The sequence below is a fragment of the Cavia porcellus genome, unplaced genomic scaffold, assembly GCF_034190915.1.
Source record: "Cavia porcellus strain 051 isolate PalLab524CR breed Dunkin Hartley unplaced genomic scaffold, mCavPor4.1 scaffold_14, whole genome shotgun sequence".
NCBI classification, from domain to species: domain Eukaryota; kingdom Metazoa; phylum Chordata; class Mammalia; order Rodentia; family Caviidae; genus Cavia; species Cavia porcellus.
Genome location: NW_026947497.1, coordinates 37,235,872 through 37,260,779, shown reverse-complemented (window position 1 = coordinate 37,260,779; position 24,908 = coordinate 37,235,872). Strand labels below are relative to the sequence as shown.

At 42.8% G+C, this 24,908-nt stretch overlaps 2 protein-coding genes and 1 long non-coding RNA gene across 12 annotated transcripts in view; 2 read left to right on the top strand and 1 right to left on the bottom strand.

Annotated features, from left to right (window-relative positions):
* The window catches only part of CUNH4orf51 (chromosome unknown C4orf51 homolog), a 47,963-nt gene extending 45,519 nt beyond the window's left edge, over nucleotides 1-2,444 (top strand). The window contains exon 7 of the mRNA XM_063260815.1: nucleotides 2,202-2,444. The gene's annotated coding sequence lies outside the window, so the exon portion shown is untranslated. The remainder of the gene's footprint in view (nucleotides 1-2,201) is intronic.
* Znf827 (zinc finger protein 827) overlaps nucleotides 1-24,908 on the bottom strand; it is a 159,533-nt gene that overhangs the window by 4,085 nt on the left and 130,540 nt on the right. For 2 of the 10 annotated variants that reach the window (XM_013160263.3, XM_013160262.3), the window contains exons 9-13: nucleotides 14,593-14,730; nucleotides 11,582-11,753; nucleotides 10,437-10,603; nucleotides 3,284-3,475; nucleotides 2,733-2,910 (exon numbers count right to left, since the gene is read on the bottom strand). In XM_013160263.3, the coding sequence (XP_013015717.1) occupies nucleotides 2,733-2,910; nucleotides 3,284-3,475; nucleotides 10,437-10,603; nucleotides 11,582-11,753; nucleotides 14,593-14,730 (847 nt within the window). Of the gene's footprint in view, nucleotides 1-819; nucleotides 853-1,188; nucleotides 1,256-2,719; nucleotides 2,911-3,283; nucleotides 3,476-10,436; nucleotides 10,604-11,581; nucleotides 11,754-14,592; nucleotides 14,731-24,908 lie in introns of all 10 variants that reach the window. The other 8 variants (XR_010051479.1, XM_013160265.3, XM_063260812.1 and 5 more) reach the window with 8 other exon arrangements.
* On the top strand, nucleotides 3,472-8,034 carry LOC134478697 (uncharacterized). Its single transcript, XR_010051481.1, has 2 exons — nucleotides 3,472-5,046; nucleotides 6,917-8,034. It is a non-coding gene; the product is annotated as an uncharacterized LOC134478697 (long non-coding RNA).

Here is a 24,908-nt window from a genome sequence, read left to right as displayed (position 1 = left end):
CGCGTGTGTGTGTGCACATGTATATGGGCTCTTAGAACGGATCTCCTAAAGCGTTGGTTCTTCATCAGGAAAGGAAGGTGAGCACCCTGGCAGGGGCACGGGAGGAGCTGGAAACCCACCCTCAGCCCCTCTGCTCACAATGGATGAGGCCGTGGAGCTGGAAGACACTAAGTACGTTATTATGCCAGATCATAAACCCTCGGAGGGCAGGGGAATTTCTTGTATTTTTTCTGCAATCTAGACAGAGCTTGGAGCACACTCAGCATGTGAGGAGTGCTGACTCGGTATTTGAATGCTCCATGCAAGTAACTGAGGCATCCTCGGGGACAAGGGATTTGAGTCCCAGCTCTGTCCCCTTAGTGGGTGGAGGAGAAATTCTGGGCTTCCCATCCTGTTTCCTGTGTTATGCACACACATTACCACCAACTCTCCTGACTGATCTGAGGGGCTACGAGGGTGGGGAGGGGATATTTACAAAAGCTGCCCGGCTTCTTCTTGGGAAGCTGCCGGGCTTGAGCCAGCGGCTTATGGAATTCTAGCGTGTTTGCTCTCTTTCCAAAGAAGAATGCAGACGCCCGGTGGCTGCCTCAACTCTTGCTTGGCCCCTGCAGGGCAGGGCCCGGGAGTGACTGTTCTCAGAGGGTTGGAGAGGTGTTTAGCAGAGCCCAACACAACCAGGTGCACCGTGCTCTGCCTCCTCAGCGCCAAGCTCGCCGTTAGCCTTGAACCTCAGCTCACAGAAGAGTGCACACGAGAGAAATATAAAGCCCATTCCCAGGTCAGGTGCACACACAACCCCTACGCCAAGCTGGGCCTTACCTAGAGGAGTCTGAAACTCACCACTGTCCTGAGCTACGGCAAAAGAAAAATAATAGTATAATCTTATTCGATCTGCATTATGAACAGGATATAGAGTACAAGCACTTCCATCACAGAAAAGCAATTTAGACATCGGCGGTCTGTTTCACGTTAAGGACATTTCTGTGACCCACAGCTCAAATCTTTCTTTCACTGCTCAGGCAAAGTGCTAAGGGTTTTTTTTTTTTTTTGGTTCCGTGCTCCCGTTATTTATCTTAAAGACACTCTCTCAGGCAAATTAATTCTACGATATGGTAAAGGAAACAAAACAAAACAAAACAAAAAAACCAAACCAAACCAAAACAAAACAAAACAAAAACAAAGACTCACTGTATAGCCAGAAGGCATTATCAATTTTTTCAAAGTATTCTTCTACTTGGTCATCCTAGAACATAAACTATTACACAGGGGACGGTTAGCACCGCACGGGAAGTGTCTGATCCCACGTAAGCATGAGAGGTGACTGTGCATTCTCCCCATGGGTGGTTCAGAGGCTCAGGACTTCTTAGGTCCCCGAGGAAAGGCGACTGGCAAGGCCACAACCGGCAGGGGCCGCAAAGTTAGGGGTGTGACTGGGCTACAAGGCAGGAATGAGTACTAGTCTCCATCCATAGAAAAGCAGGGTTCTTCTCCTTTTCCATAAGAGTACACAAATATTTATAAAGGGGTGGTGGGAACAAACCCAGTCAAATTCCCCGATCAGCTCTGGTAGCCATTTCCCAGGACTGGTTGAATGAATCCTCACCACCCTCCCCCTCCCTACAGCCCTCCCTTCCCCTCCCCGCTAAGCAGGCCCCGGGAGTGGGTGCTATTTCCCTGCCTCTTTGGTTGGTTTGGTTAAGCTTTCGAGGAGGGCACCAAACCCGCTGCTCCCAATGCTGGACTCCCGGGATCCTTTGGGGTCTTTTGCCTCATGGGGGACTCATGCTGCCTCTCTGGCAGGTTGTGATGGAAAATTTTTGAAACAAGTCTTTTTCTCTCACCTATGTTAAGTAAAAGCTATTTTTTAAAAAATTCTTTTAACTTCATGATCGTTTCAGCTATAAATTGAGAATTATACTTTGACGGTTGGGACTTTCTGTGTTCAACTTTCTCTTTACTACACAATAAAGTGCTTCATGAACAGGGACTCTAATTTCAGGATCACTGGGAAGATTAAATTCTCTGCTAGGACATAAATTTCCTGAGGCTGGAAGTTATATTTTATTTCTTGTGTGCCCTTTAGCACCTAGATCAAGCCAGACACACAGTGTGTGTGATAATAACTGACTGGTCTCACTTGAGACCAGACGACTTCTCACACATATTGGTTAAGGACCATGTTCCTTGTCTGAATCTTTCAGGGAAGGCACTGGCATGTCTGCAGGAAGCCATGAAGCACGTGCTGCGAGTATGAAGAAAGGCTGCCTCCTGTCAGGTGAAACTGTCAAGGTTCCAATTTGGGGACATGGGATGCTTGTGAGGCTTACTTCAAAGTTACGGGCAAGTCATCTAAAAAAACAAGACAGGGTGAACTGCAGCGACAGTGTCATCACTGGGCACACCAACCCTTAAGTCCATTAAAAATAATGTCTGAACAACACTCAGACAGTGTATGGTGAGTTCACTGTTGCATGCTGGCATGGTCCAATACTTCTTCCTACTCTGAACGCTGGGGTGTCTGCGAAGGGGAATCCCCCATTAACATCTGTTGACCCCCAGAGGGACAGGTCTAATTCAATCCAGCTAAGGGACACAAAGGTTCCTGACTAACTCCCCTCACACCAAGTAACCTGTCTCCAGGACCCCCAAAACCTCCAGGGAAGGGGTGGGTTAGGGTAGGGAAGGGTGTTTAATAACAACGCAGTAAAAGGTTCTGTACTTGCTTTCCTTACTTGAGCCCACCGGTGGGGACAGTGTGGCATTTCTTATGCTCCAGCAGCTGTTCGGGGGTCTTCATAAACTTGTGGCACACGTCACACTCAAACATCCTTGTGATGAGGTGGATCTGCAGATGGCGCTCAAACATGTTCTTCGTCTTGCAGACAAAGTTGCAAAAAACGCATTCGAACCCTGCAAGGACCCAAGCTGGATGTAGAGGTGCATGGAGCAGAGGGACGGGCAGGTGGAGGTGGGCTACGTTTCCTCCTCCCCCCTTCCTGCACTTCCCAACAGATGTATACTTCCAGGCACTGTTCCCTGCATCTCTGTACTAAAAGGAATTAAACATACAGCTCTAGAATTAATGTCACCCTCCCTATCTTTCCACAGCGTATCTGCATGCAAATCAAGCCTCCCAAAATGCAAATTTTCTGTAGTGCCTATTATACTGAATCCAGGGCCCAGCAACTGTTTTCCCACATCATTCCTCTCTAGGGCACACTGTCAAGACAGGAGCATCCTAGGGTAGGCAGGGCTGAGCAGGCCACGTTTGCCCCTCCCTCACCTTTCTCTGGCTTCTCCTCGCTGTTCACCGAGGGCTGGCTCCCAGGCACTACTGAGATGACCAACAGGTTGTTCCCTCCCTTGCTTTTCTGGGAACTGTCTGAATCATCTTTGCTGTTGGCAGAATCACTCAGAGCTGAGAGGGAGGATGAAGACGGGCTATTTGATTCACTGGGGGTCTTCCTGTCTTCCCCTGAAAAAGGGAAACAACCAAGTCTGTTAGGTGGGACATGAAAACCTTCAGAGTTGATGGCACTTGGGTTTGGGTGGGGGGCTCTCAGGCATGCATCATTATTCCAGGAGCTTCCAGTTCCCACAGAGCACTGGCTGGGATCCCAAGTCCTACAGTACAGTGGTGATGGCTTGCGTGTATCTGGGTCAAGAGCAGACACTGATGAGTGTCCGGTGAGGTCTTATAATAATTAAAACACAATGACAGTGACAGCTAAGAGGTACTGACTATGTTACCAAGTTTCAGCAACTTATCTTCTGTTTTAAATGCACTATATCATTTTATCCTTTCAAAAATCCTAGGGGGTGGAGGAGCTCCACGATGGAGCATGTGCTTAGCATACATGAGGCTCTGAGTTCCCCAAACCTATCCCTCAAATTTTATAAAGTACATATACATGCCCGTACACACACGCAATCCTATGATCATGCCTATTTTGCAGATGAGAAAGTGGAAGCACAGAGAGGTAAATTTGGACTAGGGTATGTGGAAAAGAGACTTGAGTCGGTCTGATTCTAGTGTCTAAGAGCACATTGGACTCTCTCTCAAAACATGCCCCGGATAAGGCAACAGACCATCAAAAGGTAGTGTCAGGAAAGGTCAGCTTCTGCTCACGTCAGAGTATCAGGGAGTGGATCCAACATCACTGAGAGGACTAACAACAACCAACCAACCAACCAATATCCAAGACAAAATATATCAACCATCAGTTTTTACAACATTGAACGTGAGAACAAAAGAGGCCGTGGCTGCTCTAATTCCTGCTCTGAGGTAGATTCTGGGCTGCAGGCAGCACAGGGCACCTAGGAGGAAGCTAAAAGATTCCCTGAGTGCAGGAGGCAGAGCTGAGGGTCTGCTGAGATCAACATGGACAGACTTTGGAAGACAGCTGTCAGAGTGGAGCTAGCAGCACAGAGAGCCCTGAGATCCACAAGAGGGTCCCGTTCAGTACTCAGCAGAGCACAGGTCATAGCAGTGTGTGAAGAAAGTACCCCAGATCGAAGTGAAAAGATGTCATTGAGAACTGTGCCTGTCGCTCATGCAGGAATTGAAACAGGACTTGTTTTCTCTAGCCTCTAGACTTGTTTCATCTAGAGATGAAAACCACATAATCCACAGGGGATTAGGAAGAAAACAGAGGAAGGCTTCTTAGTAGTGGGTAACAATCAGTGCTCAGGGTTCCACATCTATCTGATGACTCATAAAAGTAAGATCTGAGTTCAGAAAAGGATCAAAGTTTCCAATAATTAATTGACACCTGGGGAAAAGGTCAATAATACTATAGGGATACAAAACATCAAACACTCAACATGATAAAACCACAAGGTATGGTATCCAGCCATATATTTTTGGACATACAAAGAAACAAGAAAGAACCCAAAATGAGAAGAAAAATCAGGTAAGCTAAAACTAACCTAGAACTGACAGTTGCTGAATTTTTAGATAAGGACACTATATAACTATATTTCTTATGTTCAACAAATTAGGCAAAGACATGGAAGATATGAAAAGTCCACGACAAATTTCTACAGGTAAAAATCACAATGTCAGAGATGGAAAAATACAACGGGTGGGTTACCAGCATATGAGATACAGCAGAGGAAAAAATTAGTGACTAAAGATAATAGCTGTAGAAACCATTGGATATGAAACAGAAAAAAGAATCCTCAAAACGAAAAAAGGAGGCATCAGAGAATAGGATGACAATATGCAGCTTTGTATAGGATTAATTTGAGTCATGAATAGGGTGAGTAACCCAAAGATGTTTGAAATGGCCAGTTCTTCAACCCAGGAAGCTCAGTGAACTCCAAGTATAAAAACCACAAGGAAAATCATACCAAGTGTGATGGTTAAGGCGGACTGTTAACTTGATTGGCTTGGGAGTTGCCCAGAGAATTAACAAAGCACACTCCAGGGAAGGCTGGATAGGTCATGAAGTGTGACCCTGTGAACATTTGATTCCCTGCTCCTTCCTCTCTGACTGTTACCCTGCTCTGTTTCCTGGAAACATGAACTACAAAGAAGCTTTGCTCCCATGTGCTCTTCCACCATGTTTCTACCTTGGAGTCAGCTTGCCATGGACTGAATCCCCAAGACCGTGAGCCAAATTAATCCTTGTGTCTTTTAAATTGTGAGTGACAGATATTGTGACTCTGTGAGTGCTGGAAAAGCAGATGGACACACCAAAAAACACCGTTATTAACCTGCTCAAAAAAAAAAATCCCTCAAAGCAGCCTGAGTTATTTGCAGAAAAACCAAAATTAACGATGGCAACAGAGTTCTCACAGGAAGCAGGGCGAGTGAGACCAGAGGAGGGCAACATCTGGGAACAGCTGGAGGACTATCCACTTGAAATTTCATACTGAGTGAAAATACACCTCAAAGGTGATGGCAGACAAACAAAACTGCCGTGAAGGATGAGACAGTGAACCAACAGCAGACTTGCATTACTGGGAATGTTAGAAGAAGTCCTCCAGGTGAAAGGAAAGTAGCATAGTTGTAAAAAGGGTCTACAAACAATGAAGAGCTCTGGAATGACAAATTCCCATGTGTCTATAAAAAGATAATAAAAGCAACTTATTTAAACAAAAGCAACAACAACAATGCATTAATAACATATACATAAGTAAATACTTGACAATGCCATAAAGGCTAAGAGGGGAGGGGGCTGGGGATTTAGCTCAGCGGCATAAGCGCCTGCCTTGCATTATACTGCAATACATTTTAAAAATGAGTTCTAAACCTCAACTATACATTATTTCTGGTTAAGGAGCGTTGATATTGCTAAGATTTCAATTCTTCCCAAAGAGATTCGCAGATTCAATGCAAGCCCATAGTTTAGGGTAGAAAACACAGGAAGATTCTTCTTCAGAGTCCTTCAAATGTTGACTATGCAACTTAATGATTATAAGTCCTAGGAACTAACTTCCTTTATTGAGAGATAAAAACAATAAACTGTGTATTATATGTATGCATAAAAGTCTGGAAGTAAACAAAGCTGTAAATTGTGGGTTATGACAACAGCATCAAATTATCGGTATGGTATTTGTCTTTTTTTTTCCCTTGGGTTTCACAATTTTTACAGTGACCATGTGTTACTCGCTCAATTAAAGAAAGTCTGTAAAAAAAGAAAAGGGGTCAGAGAAGTAGCTGTGAGATACAGCATGGAGAGAAAGACATGGAGAGAGACACAGAGAAACAGAGAGAGACAGAGACACAGAGAGAGAGAGAGACAGAGAGGTGGGGAACGGAGAGGAGAAGAAAAAGAAACAGAGGCAGGCAAAAACAGAGAGAAATATAGAAGAGTGTTTTCTAATCCTATTCCTGTGATATGTGCACGTAGGGTCCAGGGAAGACAACTCTGGCTTCAGTTCACAGTGTTTAAAATCTTGTTCCTATCAGAACTGAACATAGAACATGGACAGAGCATGTGACCTTAGTTTCCAACAGAGGGAGAGACGCAATATACCTTCGGAATACGCAGCCCTGCCGCATCTGAAGCTACGTGAAACCAGCACCATCACTGCCAGTTCATTATCGAAGCACCTAACTAACCACATCACATTTTGGGGACAGATAGAAGATTTTCAGTGAAGTGCCTGAATCCTATTCCTGAAATCCACCTTCTAAGCCTGTCTCACTGACAGTCTGTTACAAGTGATTATTTTTTTTAAATATATATTTAATGAAAACATTAGTTTCAATTACTATGCTTAAAAATACATTCAACTCCCTGGTGGTTTAAGGTGCTGGCTAAAGCTGACTAACTTGATGAGTGTGTGAAAACACCAGGTGCCAGGCCAGCCACTGGGTGATACAGCATAGGAGGGCAACCTGGCTGCGCCTGTGCCACCCTATCTTCTGCAGCGTCTCTCGGGAGACAACCAGGTGCCCTGACTCCTAGGTCAGAGGCTGTCATCCAAATGGAGATTCACCTTTGCAATTGCAAAGATTCCTGGTGAAGGGTAACGTGTGCACAAGTAACATAGCCTCACACATTAAGACGGCCCGTGGAAGAGCAACTTTTAAGAAGAAACTGAAACTCCTAAATTTTTCATCATTTAAAACAACATAAATTGAGAATCCAGAGCCATACAAAGTTATCAGTCATCTTACCCCCTTCATACAAATACCGTTACATTTTGGTGTGTTTGTTTAATCTAAAAAAATATTCAGCATCTGTACTTCTACATGTTGTTATCTGTTGCATAAATAATTAGGAACTGTAGATCTGGAATACCTGAGTTTGAATTCCACCTGAGTAGCTATATGACTTTGGATAAAGTATGGAATTTTGTGCCTCAATTATCACATCTGTAAAGTGGGGATAATATCAGCACTTGCCTTGTGTGATTTTTTATATATTAATCACACAGAGCGATATCTAGTCATGGTAAACATTTTAGCAGTGATTTAGATCATAATACTAACATCATTTCCATGTTGTCTTACATACTTGGTACACAGTTGGCTCTTGAAAAATTCATGGAACTATTTATGAATTAAACAATAATACAAAATCCTGTACTGTGTTCTTTCTATACCACAGTGCTATTTCATGGAGCCTGGATCTAGAACTCAGACTAGAATATCTACATGCTTCCTTCCTTTCTACCAGCTATGTGCAAGTGACCTTCCCACTGGCCATCAGGGTGTGGATGAGCTTGTGTATGTATGCGTTACTCCTCAGCCTGTGCAGGGAACCAGAGTCACAATCAAGTTCTTTAGGACTACATGTTTGTGGTACATGTTACATAGCATTACTGTTGTTTTATATAATAACTTTGCAATAATATAGCTTATTAATGCACAGAATTAGATTGACAGATTTTGGTTCAAACACTTTAAAACAGCACTAACTAAAGCACTGTGAAACCTTTAGCTTGCACAGCCGTTAGCCCCAAACTAGCTTCCTGTTCTTGTGACTTAAGTCATATTGGCACATGACCATTCACTTGTGTATCATCTATGACTACTTTCATGCTCCAGCAGCAGAGTTGAATCATAATGATAGAAACCACATGGCCCACGAGCCTAAAAGATTCACTATTCAGCCCTGTAAAAAATGCTTTGCAGAGCCCTGGCTTACAAAATGTGTTTTAATCTTAGAGCAGCAGCATTAAAGGCTTCTACTGAGTTACAAAAGAAACTTCTTTAACATGTTTCATTCCTCGGGCTCCGGACTAACAAATCAGAAGAAGGCAAGCAGCCCGGCCACCTGGGAGAAACAAGCTCTTTCCCGTGTGCCCTGTGGTGATCAGGGGTGAGTGTGCATTGGTCAGCTGTGAATGTGAGATTCCCATCAATGATAAGGGACCCCAAGTCCACCTTCTTTCAAGCTGTTATGGTTTCTGTGGTTTCCTTGAGGTGGTGGAGGGGCTGTGGCCTGGGGTGGGATGGAGGTTAGGGCATTCATTGGGATAAAAAAGACTAGAAAAACAAGGGTTTAATGGAAAAGAGAAAAAAGCACAACTGCAAAACTAGAGGATCGGGTGAGTTTGGCTTTGTCCTCCACCTGCCACTCCAGAAATGCCGAATTTAATTTGTCTTCATGTGGGTTTCCCAGCTCACCTGCTGCCCACAGTGTTAACGTGGTTACACTCAGATAACCGACTGTAGAAATAGCACCTTCTCACTCAGCCTAATGACTCTCTGCAGATCTCCAAGTCATAGCTTCTCAATTTGCTGACAAAAACAAGCTTTTATTGCTGTTGGCACCGTGTACCAGAGTGGCTGGAGAAGCCCAGAGACCTTCTTGGCCATGCACGTTATCAGCACGAGTGTCAGGGACATTGCCGTTCCTGGTCCTCCCGGGGCTGTTGATGTGAGGGGCTGACCCAGTATCTGGTGCCAGAGGTTAGCAACATCAGCTCTTAATTCGTAAGTGCTGCAAATGCCACCTAATGACTTCACACTGGTGTCATTTGTAGCCATCAGTTTGTGAAAATCAAAATGTTAACGTCATTAGCTGGAAGAAGATAACCAGGGTGGCAAGAGGCTTAAATGAAAGGCAAGCACTGGCCAAGTCTTGTTAGATTTGCTTTGAGAATTTGGTTTCTTTGCCCTCAACAGATGGGCCGTGAGTGCATCGTGACACAAATGTTGGAGCTGTGGGCTTCTGGAAAGGGAGCAGAGCCTGCAGGATGAGGCACACAGGTCCCCAGCATAGAAAGTGAGGAAGACTCAGAGCTCTCTAAGTGCTATGTGGGGTCATCAGGACCATGGGGATCCAGAGAGCAGGCTATGGGAATAAAGCCATCACTTCCTGTTTCTGAAGTCACTTCCTGATCGCTGACTTTGGATGGGAAACCTCACATCTGCCAAGTCTGTTTCTCTACCTGTACACTGTGACAATAGCAGTGTTCACCTGCTGTGAGGCACAGGAGCAAACCTAGGTCATCAAAGGAGCTTAGCAAAGCCAGGCCTGGTGGTGCATTGTGGTCCCAGCTCTCTAGTAGGCTGAGGCCAAGGGATCACAAGTCTGAGCCCAGCCCGGGCAACTTAGACACATAGCAAGACCCTGTCACAAAATAAAAAATTACAAAGTGCTGGGATGTAGCTCACCATGAAGGCACTGGGTTCAACCTTCAGAACCAGGGGGAAAAGGAGCTGAGTGATTGTTAGATACAGTGATGATACTGAAAGAGGACCCAGGTAAGGACCAAGAACAAGGCTCTGCACCACTCAACAGCATCTACATTTGGGAATCTTTCAGATCCGGGAGGCCCAGGCTGAGCCAGGCATGGCATTACGACTACAGGGCACAGTGGTTCTGCTCCTCCGGAACAGCCCTACCCTACCTGGAGGGCAAGGCCCACTTCTTATGGCAGTGTCGGTGCTTCTGCCACGAAGCAGGCCATGAAGCAGGCACTGTGGGGTGAAGGAGTGGAGAAGGGTGGGGAGGACCCGCAGGAATGGTCACCTGTGTGCTTGGTGCCAATGTGAGCCTTTATCTCTGCCTCCTCCATGGTGACGAAGTCGCAGGCAGTGCAGCAGATAGAAAACATCCATTGCTCCTTGTCCACGTGGAGGGACATGTGGCTGACGAACTGCACATTGAGCTCAGTCTCAAATCCGCACACGTGACAACTGCAGGAAAGAGGAAAGGAAAGAGGGAGAGCAAGAAGTGAGACAGGTTTCTAAATGCGCTCTACTCATCTGTACGTAGTACTCTCCAGAAAACCAGAGTTCCACACGCATTTTCTCTCCACCAAAGTGTATTGGGCTAGGAAATTCTGCTTCCTGGGACTCCTCTGAAGCAGTCACTGTGCCAAAAAGATTGGGTGCCAGCATAATGTAACAGTCCCGTACATGCTATAATGATGCTAAGTAATCACAAAATTAATTAAATATACAGATTCCAGATGCTACGCATCTCCTGATTCCTCTGGGCAAGTATTGAAAGATATTTGTACTGCTGCACCAATAACTGAGCTCACTGCACACTCCAGAGTCCTCTCTGGCTCTAGAAACCTTCCTGTATAGCAGGGAAAGCATGCACAGGTTGGCTGATTTCACACCAAGCAAAAGGCAGCCCTACTGGTGACAACTCCCACTAGATGCTGGCCATCCCCAGAGATGCTTTGCAAAAAACAAGTTCCTGCCAAATCTCTGGGACAAGCTCTGGAGTTTCTTGGGACAGAAGCAAATAACTCAAAGTTGATACCAGAAGCAACCAATACACAAGGACTAAACCAGTGGACAATATGCAATCCCTTGTGTGTTTGTTCTTGTCTTTTTCTGTACAATTTGCAAGCAGCGTGAGGTGCTCAGTTACAAGCATGGGTGCTGCAGAGACCTCGGCACTACACATCCCCGCACCTGTTACTCTTTGAGGCTGCACTCCAGAGCCAACACCGACCCCACTGCTTGTTCCATTAATTCTAGTAGGGCCACTTATACCAAGAAAGGAGCCCGCGTAGCGGCAGGGTTTAATCTAAGTGACGATCATATAAATGAAGACCAGAAGACAGCTAAGAAAAGAGGCTGGGCCCTGAGCAGACAAGCAGGACGTGTCAAAGCGGGAGCCTGAGACACCCAGACTCTCACGCTCCGTCCTCGACTCACCTGTAATAATAAGGGTGTTTCTTCCCGTCACTGCCTTCAGAGGTGACAGCGCTGACAATGTCCTCGGTGTCTGTACTCACCAGCTTCACAGAATGGACGGTCAAGTGCTGGTTCAGATTCGCACGGCACTTAGCAGCATAGGGGCACAAGTGGCATTTGTATTTTCTTTCCTCTAGGGAGGAAGGAACAGGAAAAAACCCAGACTGCTCTCAAAGAATGAAATCTCAACACCTGCAAGAGATCACTTACAGGTACCAAGGACAGGACAGTTCAAGTGTCATTTCAAGTGGGGGACAAAGGTCACGCTTGGAAACCCTAAGTATCTAAGTCCCTATCCAGCAGTTCATGCCTGTGTTAATATTGCCAAACAAAAAAGAAGATCTCCCAGGGGAACTTCTCTGGGCTAGATTTGGTGGAAAGTCTGAAATTTGGGGTTTTATAGTAACCGAAACAAATACCAATTGCAGGTTGAATATGGAAGCAGTGTATGACACTGGCTCCATCAAAGGACGATGCTTAGGGCCTCCTGAGCGATTCCTTGCCGTTCTTGTGTTTATTTTTCCTTGGGTCTTTTTTTCCTACCATTCCACTTTCTCCTGGCACACACAGCCTCTTCTCCTGGCAAGGTGAACACCACAGGTGTTTAAAGAATCCCTGAGAGGCTGGTTGTGGTGGCCCATGCCTGTAATCCCAGCACTCTGGAGGCCCAATAAAGGAGGATCACAAGTTTGAGCCCAGTATGGGTAACTCAGAGATTTAAAAAGACACTGTCTTAAAATTACAAAGAAAAATTTTTAAGAAAGGGCTGGAGATACAGTTCAGGGTGAAGGTCCTAGCTTCCGCCCCAGGATACCACCATTAACCCCCCAACATACACACACTGTTGAGTGTGTGGGCACATGTGCACCATGTGTACCCCTGTGTGTATACAAGATCTGCTTCCATCTGTGATTCATGGGTGGGTCACAAGCCCTGGGAGGAGAATGGAACACACATACACAGAACTGGAGCAAAAGAGACTCTACTATTTCCCCCAAGCTCCAGGCCTGGGTTAGCCAAGAAATAAAAACTTAAAAAAAAAAAAAAATTAAAGGGAAAATAATGACTTGTGTAAAATAATTTAATTGGAAATTTTCATTTTACATAAATAAAATTAAAAATTTCAATTAATTTCTTAATGGAAATTCTCTCATAAAACTGACTAATGTTCCAGGATCGTTTCCAGAGTGGCGTTCTGAATTCATTTGATTAATCAAGCAAATTAAAGGATAAGGAGCTGGCTTTGCTTTCACTGTACAGATAAAGGTAGTAATAGAAGCAGCAAAGACCAATCTCATCTTCCACCCCTAACTGTTGGCATTTCTGGGCTTGACCTAAAGAAAGTATCTGTTTTATTTACTTCACGCAGAAAATCACAAAGAAAACTGTTTCTACCACCAAATGTAGGTGGTCTCCAACATTTGAAAGACGGCAGAGCTGGGAGAGAAGATGGAGAGTGCGGCTATCACAGAGCCCTATCCTATTCCTTTTGACATCACGCGTCAGGGGAATAGCCTGCTTTACGGTCATCTTCTAGATTTTATTGTTCATACTAATTTCTTAAAATGAATGCTTGATTTTTTTATTTTAGTTTTCACTTCTAATTAAAAACATTTAAATCTATAATTTTCCTCTGACCAGAGCTATCATGGTTTGCTCTAGTTGTAAATATGAAGTGTTCTTTTTATTCCTTCTTCATGTCTGATATTTGAATTTTTATTTCCCCTTTTTATTGATCCAATTAAGTAGGCCATTTTATTGATCCTTGGCTGTTGTAAATTTCATTGAGTATGCTCAGTGAATGTGGCCGATAAAACTCCACTTTTTAATAATGTTATAGTTTTCTTTGTTGCTAAGTAGATGACAATTTTGTTTAGGATAGAATTTAACTACTTATCAGTTTATCTTGAGTATTGGTTGGGCAGTGTGTGTCACTATATACTGACTTTCTTGAGTGTTGTTTGAGCAGGTATCATTTCAATCAGTCAATTCTCAGACTGAGCAGATTTGCTAGGATTGTTTTTATATTTTCTATATTATTTAAAAATTCATGGAAAATGTAATTTTTGGTCATCCTGTATTTAAATACAGGTAAATGGATAAGATTAAAGATATTGGACTGGTAAGTGGTTAAGATTAAAAATATTGAAGATAGAAAAAGAGAAAATTCACATTGTCATAATAAAGCTCTTCATCTTGCTTTACTCTGTGTGATGCATAAAACTTTTTCATTTTTTGGGGAGTGTGTGTTTTGTAGAAATAAGATATACAGTATATGGGTATTTGAAAAGCTTGATTTGCAGTGTGAAGTCTGAGCTGTTGGATTTTTTTCCTTTTTCAGGGGGTGCTGAGGATGGAGCGCTGAGTCTTGTACATGTTAAACATTTCCTCTGCTACTGAGCAACACTCCAGTCCTTTTATGTCCATATTACTTCTTTTTACTATTGATTTTACCGTATGTTTTTGTTTCCACTGATTTTAACTAATAGAGTTACCATTTATTGTCCCTTTACCCTTCGTTCATTTGGTTGCCTTTCGTTTCCTGACCCTTATAATCAACCATTATTTGTCCACTGAGATACAAATAAAGGCAGAAACTGATTCTTCACCAAGGTGACTCCTCCCACCCTCATCTTCCCACAGTAAGAAAAGGGGTGCAAGCCATCCCCTCCATCTTGAAGATGAGATCCATATATCTTCTACAGAGTTCAGAATTTTACCAGGATGTGTCCAGGTATTCACATTTTCTTCTGCCCCACTTGAATTTAACACATCCTTTTGATTAAAAAAAAAAAAAACCAAAAACAAAGTCCTTCCAGGTTCTATTTAAAAACACCAGGCAAGGCCCGCAAAGGTGGATGAAAATGCGTCCACCACTTCCTGTGCCAGTTCTCTTGGAGAAACGTGACTTCCTGCTAATGGAGAGGTGGTGACGTGGTGTGGGAGGGAGGGTGGCCATGGTCCCCACTCACCTGTGTGCAGCGAGAGGTGTCGGGACAACGTCTGCTGTCGGCCAAACACTTTTCCACACACGTCGCAGGGGAAGAGCTGGTCATTGAATTTCCAGGATGGCAAACCATTTCCTGCCTCTAGGACTATCTTTTCTGTTTCTGGGGTAAGAGAATAAAGCACCATGAAAAACTCACAAGGCAACATGAACAATTTCATTTTAGTCAGAACTGAGGGCTTCACCAGAGACTTCCTCCTGAAGTCTCCTGAACAAGTCCCAGGAGCTGGACTTGGGCCTCACTTCTGACTCTAAGAGGGCTATCTATGACCGCGGTGGTGGCAGTGAGCTCCAGCTCCAGCATATCCCAGCGTTTCCTCTCATCACTCAAGGGCTTGACCGCACTGAGCCCTGTACAGTTCGTATTCAGTTAGAACTTGCAGAATGAATGAATGGTTGAGTTGTGGGTTAAAACTCCAGAGAAGCCAATTCTTGCCAACAAACAGTAAATACAACATTCGAAATCTTGGATTCCAATGTGAAAACAAATGGTCCAGTTCTTCGACAGGAAATGTTCTCTCACTGCCCAGGATGAAGTTTGTTTCTAAGTTCTAGGCTGTGCAAAATTCTTCACAATTCTTCACATATTTCTCAGACTGAGTGATGCCTACTGCCTACTGTTCCATACAAGACCCTTCAGTGCAAGAGTGTGCAGCCAGAATTTCCTGTAAAGTCACATCCCATTTGGGAAAAAGGTGACTGCCATGAGTTATGTGCACATAATTCACAACCATGAATGAAATAAGTGGACATTAACACACCATCTTGTTAGCTTAAAAAATTTATTTTCTCATTATCATCCATAGGTTTAACTTTAATTTTCTTGTCCATATTTCTTTTCCATGAACTATCATGGGTTATACTATATAAACATCCTTTCAATGGGTAAGTAGAGAGGTGACAGGGACATTTCCAAGGGGACATTAGTCTGAGCCTCACTTTGCAGAACAAGACAGGTAATCCACTGAGTTAATGTCTCATCCTTTATCTCAGTAAATTACAGTGAATCTTCCGAAAGCACGGGCCTGCACCCCATGTGGGGATAATTAAGTAGCAGGGAGAACTTTTCATAAATCCAAGCAGATAAAAATGCTCACACAACTGCTCAGAGACAATATCAGAAGAAAAAAAATACTATTTCACGCAATTTAGTTAGAACTGTCTCCCAAATACAGTCATCCACCTGTATTTGGATGAGTCAACTGGATCAATTTTCATTTGAATGACGATCTGCCAGATAGTGTTATCTTAAAAAAAGAAGAAGAAGAAGAAACAACACGACCAAACATTTGGAAAGAGGAGAAGGATGGCGAAATTGCAATAATATTTGCTGTGAGGTGCCTGCCAGCAATCCCAACACTGATAAAGCACATTTATTGATTTACCTGTTTGTTAAAACTTAGCTTTTTGGGCCTTAGGGAGAATAGCTACTAGTCTTATTCATGAGCAACGTGTAACAAAAAACTTCTGAAAAGCAGAGGGCAGAACTGGGGGTGGGGTGTGAAAAAGGGAGGGAGCAGGCCAAAGGAACTCCTGAAGACAAGAACCACTTTCAGAAGACTGTCCTTGAGCTCAAGCGGTGGGCATTTCAGCCAGGCAGGCAGGAGAGGGTATTTTAAGTAGTTCCTTTTAAGTGCATAATCAAAACAGTGCTTCAAAGGAGGATGATAGCAATAATTATAAGGAGCGGTCAAGAGGGTACAGGGTCTTCTAATACATTTCTAAAGAGAATGAATTAATTGGGTCACAGACCAGCAAGTAGGTGCAATTAAAAATAAAGACGTCTCTTAATAATTTTTTCAAGTATTAGTCATGTACTTGAGAAGCTTAAGCACCATAAAAAGCCCATTTCCCTCCATGGTCTCGCAAAACAATGACAACTATGAAACTTGGCAGAACGGATATCATGCAGCTCCAGTGAGGCCGGTACAGTTGTGGTGAGGACACCCAGGACAGAATCTCAGCCCTGTGCCCAGATCACAAACCGGTCCAGGGCTTGCTTCTCTTCCCCTGGACGTTTGCATTGGCCACAGAGACCTTTTCTCTGGAGTGTTTGTCAGTACCTCTGAGATTTCACCAAATGTCGCCAGCTTACCTCACAGATCGGGTGTGGACTTGACCCTACACCTTAAATGAGTCTTCATTCCTCACCAAGCTATTGGAAAACCCTCCAAAGCAGCTTCCCGTGATCATGCTTCTCTTCCTTATGGGAGCTTCTTCTCACTTCTCAGCTTGCAGACAGATTATTTCCAAGCCTAACACATAATGTATCTTGTCCTGTATTGCAAGGCTCTCTGAAGCCAAACTCTTTTCCAGGGATACTAAGACCCTTCATAGGCTCCAGCCACTTCCCACCGTTACCTCTCTGCCTTCCCTCCCACCACCTCAGTGCCTGTGGGATGATCTACCCAACCATTCAAGGGCTAACTATACTCTAATCGTCAATCAATGCTTTTAAACCAATTATTGCCCATCAAAGCTACTCCCCATACCACTTCCTTTGTACAGTAAACCTTAGAACTCTCAAGCCAAACTCAAATTTGTGAACTTTGCCTCCTTGGAAAAGCCTGCTCCAACTCCCCAGGCAGAATTAGTTGTTTCCCCTTTGGTCTCCCAAAGGACTTCAATGATACGAATACCAACACTGCATCACTTTACAGACTATGTCATTTGTTTACATTGCTATCGTTTTGATCTGGGATGTCCCCTAATGTTCCGGTATGTTGAAGGCTTGTGGTCCTATGATGAGGTTGTGGAACATTTAGGAAAGGGTAGACTAGTGGAAGTTAGGTCACTGGGATATGCCTTTGAAGGGACACTGGGATCCTGGCCACTGCCTTTTCTCTCTGCTTCTTGACTGCCATGAGCTGAGCAGGTTATTCCCACCATACTCCTTGCCATGATGTGCTGCCTCACCACAGACCCAAGCAACAGCACCAAGTAACCATGGACTGAACCCTCTCAAACTGTGAGCCAAAGTAAACTCTAGAGGACACAACTGCAAGTGTGTTTAGGTGTGTAAGATAGATGACCATTTTACTAAGTTTTTGTTGGATCCTTGAACACAACTGTTTGCAGTCTCACTGTTTGAATGTCCACTTTGTATGCTTAATTTTGTAACCTGATCAACTATTTCTAAGATGACAATATGTAATCTATTAACTAGTGATTTCTTACTGTTTATTTATTTTGAAATTCTGTATTGCTTATACCCTTTTATTGTTTTGTTTTTCTTTAAATAAAAAACAAACAAAGTAAACCTTTCCTGTTTATAAGCTGATTATCTCAGGTATTTTGCTACCATAAGAGGAAACTAACACACTCTGTTCTGTATAATATATCTCCTATATCTATGTTTCCACATCTTTTTAAAATAAAGTACACAGCACAGCTTGACATGCAGCAGTGATTAATATGCAGGTTCCCTGGACTCCCTTCCCTGGTAGAATGTTGAGTCATTGGAAGATGCGGCCCTGCATTTGTGTATCCTCTGCATTAGCAGAGATACGTAACAGCTGCTTAGGATGTATCTGTTAAATTAATAAATGACTGAATGAAAGGAGCCAAGTGAGTCAGGGGATACATATTATTCTTATTTATAGTAGGAATGACTTGGAATTTATGAACATTAATTTATCCCCAATTCAGCATGAAAAGTTAGGCTACCTGCCTCCTGAATTCAACCCCCACAATGTGCATTTATAATTCCACTAGAGGAAATCTTGGAGTCCTGGTCATACCCCCAAAGATTTTACATACTAACTTCTCCACAGTACCAAGCTACAAGCATTTTCTCTTTAGAAAATCTTTCTGGCAGACATTGATTATTACTTAACCTGCTGGTCATATCCAATTTTCCTTCTCCCCTCCCCTCTCTCACTGTGAGGGCAGCCGGGCAGTCATGTGCTAAAGTGCTGGCCAACGAAGAGGCCTTTGCTTTCCCAATAAAAGGAAAGACACAATTGGGGTTGGTCCTCTTTTCTTTGTTTCTTGTCTTGATCATGGAGGAAATGTCTGGGGTTATGGCAGCCACTCTGTAAAGGTGAGATATGAGGGTAAGGACGAGGAAAGATGCAAAAATAAAACAAAACGAGGGTCCTGGGTGGTATCTCAGTAGTTAAATAAATGCTAGAAATCATCCGTCCTGGGTTTTTTGTTGTTGTTTTGTGAGGAAAGTAAATCTCTCTTGGTTTCAGCTGCTTTTAGGTAGGTTTCCTATGCCTTAAAAAGCCTCATAAGCTTACTTTAGATTCTTGGGAACTTGCTTTTGAAAATATTTTACTGAAACATAATATGACAGAAAAATACACATATCAGTAATTGCTTTTGAGTCAGTTCCAAAGTCCCCAAACAGCTTAGAATATAGGTATCATTTTCTCAAGTTTGTTTTCTTCATCTTTATTCTCATATCCCTTAGTATTTGTTTCATTATTTTAAGTAGCTGTCAATAGTTAAGATGTTCTGCATTGCTGTTAGCAAAATACTTGTCTAACCGTTTTTATGTGAAGTCTTTAGGATTATAACTTCCTACAAAACATTTGATTTCTTATCATACACTTATATCTGATTCACAGAAAACCCATAAACTCCTCATTATTTGGTAGCATGCAATCAGATAATCTTAGGTTTTCTCTCTACTTTTCCACCTATAGTCTTCAAGTGTCACTTGGGGCTTTCTTCAGCAAGGATTTTTTTGTTGCTGTTTTAAAAATTTTTATTATTGGAGCTGAGGGCCTAATGCATTCTGAACACGGGCTCCACTGGTGATCTACATTGCCAGGCAAGTTTCTGTTTTAAGTGAAATAAACATGTGTACAAGAGCAAGCACTTTTATTCCCATATCTGGAAAATAGGAATAGGGTGGTAGGACAGTCACCTTGCCTTCACAGCTTCAACACGAATCTCTCAACTTGCCCATCTTTACAGCAGGCTCTTCCTATTCATAATGCGGAACCTTAATTGGCCAACATACCATTCAACAGGCAGTGTGTAAGTCCTAGAGATTCAAGGGCCATGTCTCATCTGATCGGTGAGTCCTAGGAAGATGAAACCCATCCAGAACTCTTCCTGTGAAATAAACCCACATGGCAGAATGTGGGCGGGAGCTCTAGTGAACTCTGCTGGGCTGTGTATCAGACGGAAAAGAAGATCTAGGTATCTTCAAATCCAAGTTTTTCCTTTTCACGAGGATACACTGAATTAATTAACTCTAAGGTTTCTCCCATCCAGAGCACCTCACAATTTGCACAGAGACATATATAACCAATTCACCATCCTGACCCAAACTTCAGTTCAATGAGGAATCTTAATGATCATCTTTTCAAAGATCTCTTCTTCCACAGAAGGAAAGTGAGACAGAAAGAATTTAAGTAACTGCTCCATTAACCTGGTTGGTGGCTAGGAGGGCAGACACTGACCCACGCCTCATTCAAGCTCCTCCAGCCTATAAGAAATCAATGCCAAAGTCTACAATAAACAGTAAAGGGATTTTTCTTCTCTTGCTCCTTGGCTCTGAGTTTAATATTCTTGGTCATAAGGGGCATGTGCAGATTTGGCACTGTGTTTCAGACACTAGGATTTCTTTCCATCTCCCTTCCCACAAGGGTCAGCCTAGGTCTTCCAGACATAGAGAAGGTAGAGACTGTAATGTGCTAAAAACTAGAATAAAGGAAGGTTAAGAGGGAGATCAAATGGGAACATCCTAAAAGTTAATTATCCTCTGAAGAAAACCAATTGTTCCTGAAGAGAGTTCCCTTGGATCTCTCATTGTCATTTGGGGAACATTTATTTTTTTTTGTAAGAAATAAAAAACAAATAGGAAAAAACCCCTGAGAAACAAAGGAGAGAAAGGCCAGGACTTTTGCCTGCTGCCTTTCCACCTTAACAGCCTTTCGCCTCACATCCAGTGCACAGCACAGCTTTGCTGGGTGCTTTTCCCATGCGGGATCCCACGCGGGTTCTCTGACCTAACCGCACGCTCCAAGAGTCGTCTCCCACCCTGCTGCTGGCAAGAGCAGTGCTGAGAGAGGAGGCTTTATTTGGTTAAAGCTGTGAGCACAAGATTGGCCAAAAGTATGACCTCAATGCATAAATAAGTGTCCCAGATCAGTACAGTCATGTTGGCTGGTCACTGAAAACGAAAGGGGTGCCGGGACTTTGGCCCGTTCCATTGTGATGCATGGTATCACGATCTGTTCTTTCATCATCAAGGATGGGGTGTTTGGAGCAGTAACGCAAACTGAACATCTCTGAGTTGCGTGACAGCCTCAGGTCATCTTATGGGCAGACCGGGTGTGTATACTTTCTGATGGGAGCCCCCCCCCCCCCCAATCTGGCACTATCCTTTGGTCTCCTGTGCTCCACCCTGCTGCTTCTGATTAAAACAAGTGCCCACCTGCAGAGGCCGGCTTCTGAAGCCCAGTTTGTTGTAGTTAATCTTCATTTCCATGCCTGCAGGTTTTTCTGCATCCTTTAAAAGAAGTTTTTTTTTTTTTTAAAGGGTTCATTTCAATGTAGGGTAACTTGCCAACACCCACTTTTTTGGCTCGAAGGATCTGTGTTGAAGCCTCAGGGTTATACTAGGACAGTGTACACAATTCAGATGACTGGTGTGGGTGACTCATCTGATTATTTCATCTGTCACTAGTGACCCTGTGCAAGGTACCAGAGGTGTTGCCATGGCAGTTCGCAAAGACTCATTAGGTTCCCAACTCCACCTCTCTGCAGCTCTTGCTGTGGCCAATTTCCCCTTTAAAGACCATTGCAAACACTCTCCCAAAGTATGGGATTTTAGGCTGGTTAAGATGTCAACTCAACAAACTTTAAGGAGAGCATCTTAGCAAAAAAGCTTTCATCAATGTGGCCAATTAAGTACATTGGGTGAAGAGTCCTAGGCATAGAACAGTTTACAGCCTTGATCTTCTTTGGGTTCATTTCAAACTCTAATGCTTAGCAAACTATACTTTTGCATTCTACTTTTTGGAAGGTATAATTACAAGTTCTGGGAAGATGAAAGCACTTCTTTGAAAATTCCTATGAAATAGATCTCTCTTGTAGAATTTGGGCAGAAGGTCTATCAAACATTTTGCAAAACACCAAGTAAAGTAGAGGACCTGGATAGCTTCAAATCAACCCTTTCATTTTCATGAGGACAAAATGAAGCATTAATTCCACGACATCTCCTACCTCATGCCACCCCACAATTTGCAGAATTGAGGATAATTTTCACAGCAACAAATGCCCCGACCCTTGATCTAGGAGGAGCCCTATCCATCATCATGTTCAATGTTCTCACAAATAAAGTAACTGAGACTGAAAGAAGTCAAATAACTTCCTGGATAACCTGGCTAGTAACTGGAGAGCAGAGAGGAATCCATATTTCAATCAAGCTCCTCCAAGACACAGAAAGTCAGTGCCAAAGCCTCCTGTGGACAAGGGTTTGTGTGACTGGTTCCTGACAAATGGCAGTCTCTGGAGTAACATCTCAGGAAGGCTGGGGGCTGTTTTTGGCTTCAATAAATAATAAATAAATAAAAATAAATAAACAGCCTCTATAAATAATTTAATGATTGACTTATAATCTTTTTACCTGGTGAAGAACCAAGTGTTGTCTGCATCTGATTCTTTACACAGGTCATTTTCAACTGGTAGAAGAAAACTTGATCTTGATTCTTCCAGTAATAGAAATTATTTAGAACCAGAGACCCCTAATTCCAGTGAGGCTGGAATTCATAGAACTTGTGGTCGCAGAACATCCAGAAGTAGACAGTCACTGCCAGAATCTAGACCAATTGATGTTTGTCATCTCTATGTAACTTAACGAAAAAAACTACACATAAAAATTTGGATGTTGCTTCTACAACATCTTTCTCCCATTTGTATACACTTCCACGACCAGTGTTTCCTCAGCAAGCACACAGTGAATAAATGTCACATCCCATAATCATGTTCGCGGTCCTTAACAGCAATCTAATTTTACATTGCAACATTCAAGCAAACTGGAATTACTGTTGGGTCATAGCTGACAGACTGTGATTACTGTTGTGCTAGTTACTTAAAGTAGTGACCATCTTTCTTCTGCGTGGTGATGGTAGTCTTCAGCATGTCCCAGTGTTGAGGACATTTATAAATTTTTGGTAGAAAATCATTAGGCCTGGGACTTGTGTCATTTCTTTTGTGGATTTCTGACACTGATGATTGCTTTAATGTTTAACAGAATCACATTTGGTTTTAGTGTGGCAATGTGTCCAGTTAGAATTCTTCTCAACTTTCAGTGTTCTTAAGGGGTGGCCACGAAACACAGCTCTGGCCCATAAGATACAGGTGGAAATTTCTTCAGAGAGATTACGATTACCCCATCCTTCACTCTCCCCACAGATAGTCTTCTAAAAAGGCTTTTCCCTTTGACTCTGGGCTCCTTCCCCCAATAGGTGTGGAAGTGGTGAAGCTACCTTTCAGCCACAAAGATGAAAGCCACTGATAAAGATGGAAGAGCAGAAATTAGAAGCCTGGATCCTTTCTCAAACAGCGGCACTAGCCTTAGTATACTAGGCTATTTCTGGCCTTGGAATACTAGACTACATGTAGTTACTGTCTACTTCTGATTTCCCTAGGATGAGAGCAAAACAGATCCTCATTTGGCTAGGTCTCTGTGGTTAGGCAGAACACAATGTAATTCTAAGAAAGACTCTACTTTGGCTGTTTATTTCCATTATGGAAACAATATGAGTTTCTTAAAAGTACATTAAGGAGACAGTGCATAATTAAAACAATGTCTTACATTTATGAAGAATTTACCATTTGTGCCAGCCACTATACTCTTTTAATTTTCACAGTATGCTTTGGACATTGTTATGAGAATTACCATTTTATCAAAAGAAAGGAAGAAAAAAAACAAGAAAGAAAGAATCAGTTTCAAAGTGGTCACTTAGCTGATAAGTGACAGCCTGTATCACCCTCAATTCTTTCTCATTCAAAAGCCCACACTGTTATGCATTTGCTAGATTACAACTACTAAAAAGGAAGATCTAACAGTTCTACTTTATTTCTTCAGAGACATATATTATAATTTGGATTTGTTCCACTTTAAATTTTCTTTTACACACCAACCATAATGAAGTATATGATCATCCTCCCCAACCACTCAGGCACGGGGGATTGAACCCAGAGTCTTTGCACTGGGTTACATATCCATCCATCCAACCTCCCACCCATCCATCCATCCGTTTAATTTTATTTTTGAGATAGAGTCTCATTAAGTCACTAAATTGCCAAGTTTGAGCTCAAACTCAAACACTTCCTATCTCAGCTTTTCAGACTGCTACAATCACAGGTATGAAACACCATGCCTGGCACATCACATAGATTTTTAAAAAAGGCTTTGTTGGTACAAACCAAATACTTTTGCAGGCCCTGATTAGAGAAGGAACTGTACAACAGAGTCTCTGCATCTTTTTTGTTATCCACTTCTCCTCGATCCTCTTTCTAGTCTTTACATCTGGTGGACTGTTGCATGGAATAGTTTCGATCTGGGAAGTACCCCAAAGGTTCATGTGTTAAGAGCTTAACCTCAGGTCCTACTGGGAGGCTATGGAACCTTTATCTTTCACTTCCTGGTCATGAGGTGAGGTGCACTGCTCTGCCACTGGTTTTTACCATGATATGCTGCAACCCCCAAAACCACCTGCACATGCCAAAAGCAACAGGTCTGCCTGATCACAGAGAGGCAGCTCTAAGTAAGTGTGAGCCAAAATAAACCTTCTGTCTTCATAGTAGATTATTTTAAGTGTTTATAATAATGGAAAACTAACTAACACAATGCATAGAAAAAAATCTCCATGCCAATTATAAGATCCTGTATTATTTGTTCAACTCTTCTCAGACAGTGGACCCCCTAAGTTTACTGGAGCTATGTTCCTAGAGCACTTATGAACTGTTTTAAAGCAGTGGACTTCAGGTATGGTCAGAAAAATGCCTATAAATGCCTGTTTTAGTTTAAACCCTAAATATGCTATGTTTCCCACAGTTATGTAATTTAATGTAATAAAATACTGTATTAATTAAGCCTTAGAAGGTACAGGGCATTTTGACAGCATCTTAGGGATCCTAGGCCTTTAAGAACAAAACTTACAATAGTTGATATAGTTATATGAGGTTCATCAACCTGTTATGATGTGGGATTGCTGGTGCATCTGTGGAAGATGGGTTGCAGGGCAGCAGCCAATCAGCAGCAAGGCAACTGAATAATGCTTTCAGATTGGCTACTTGCAAACTTCCCGCTAG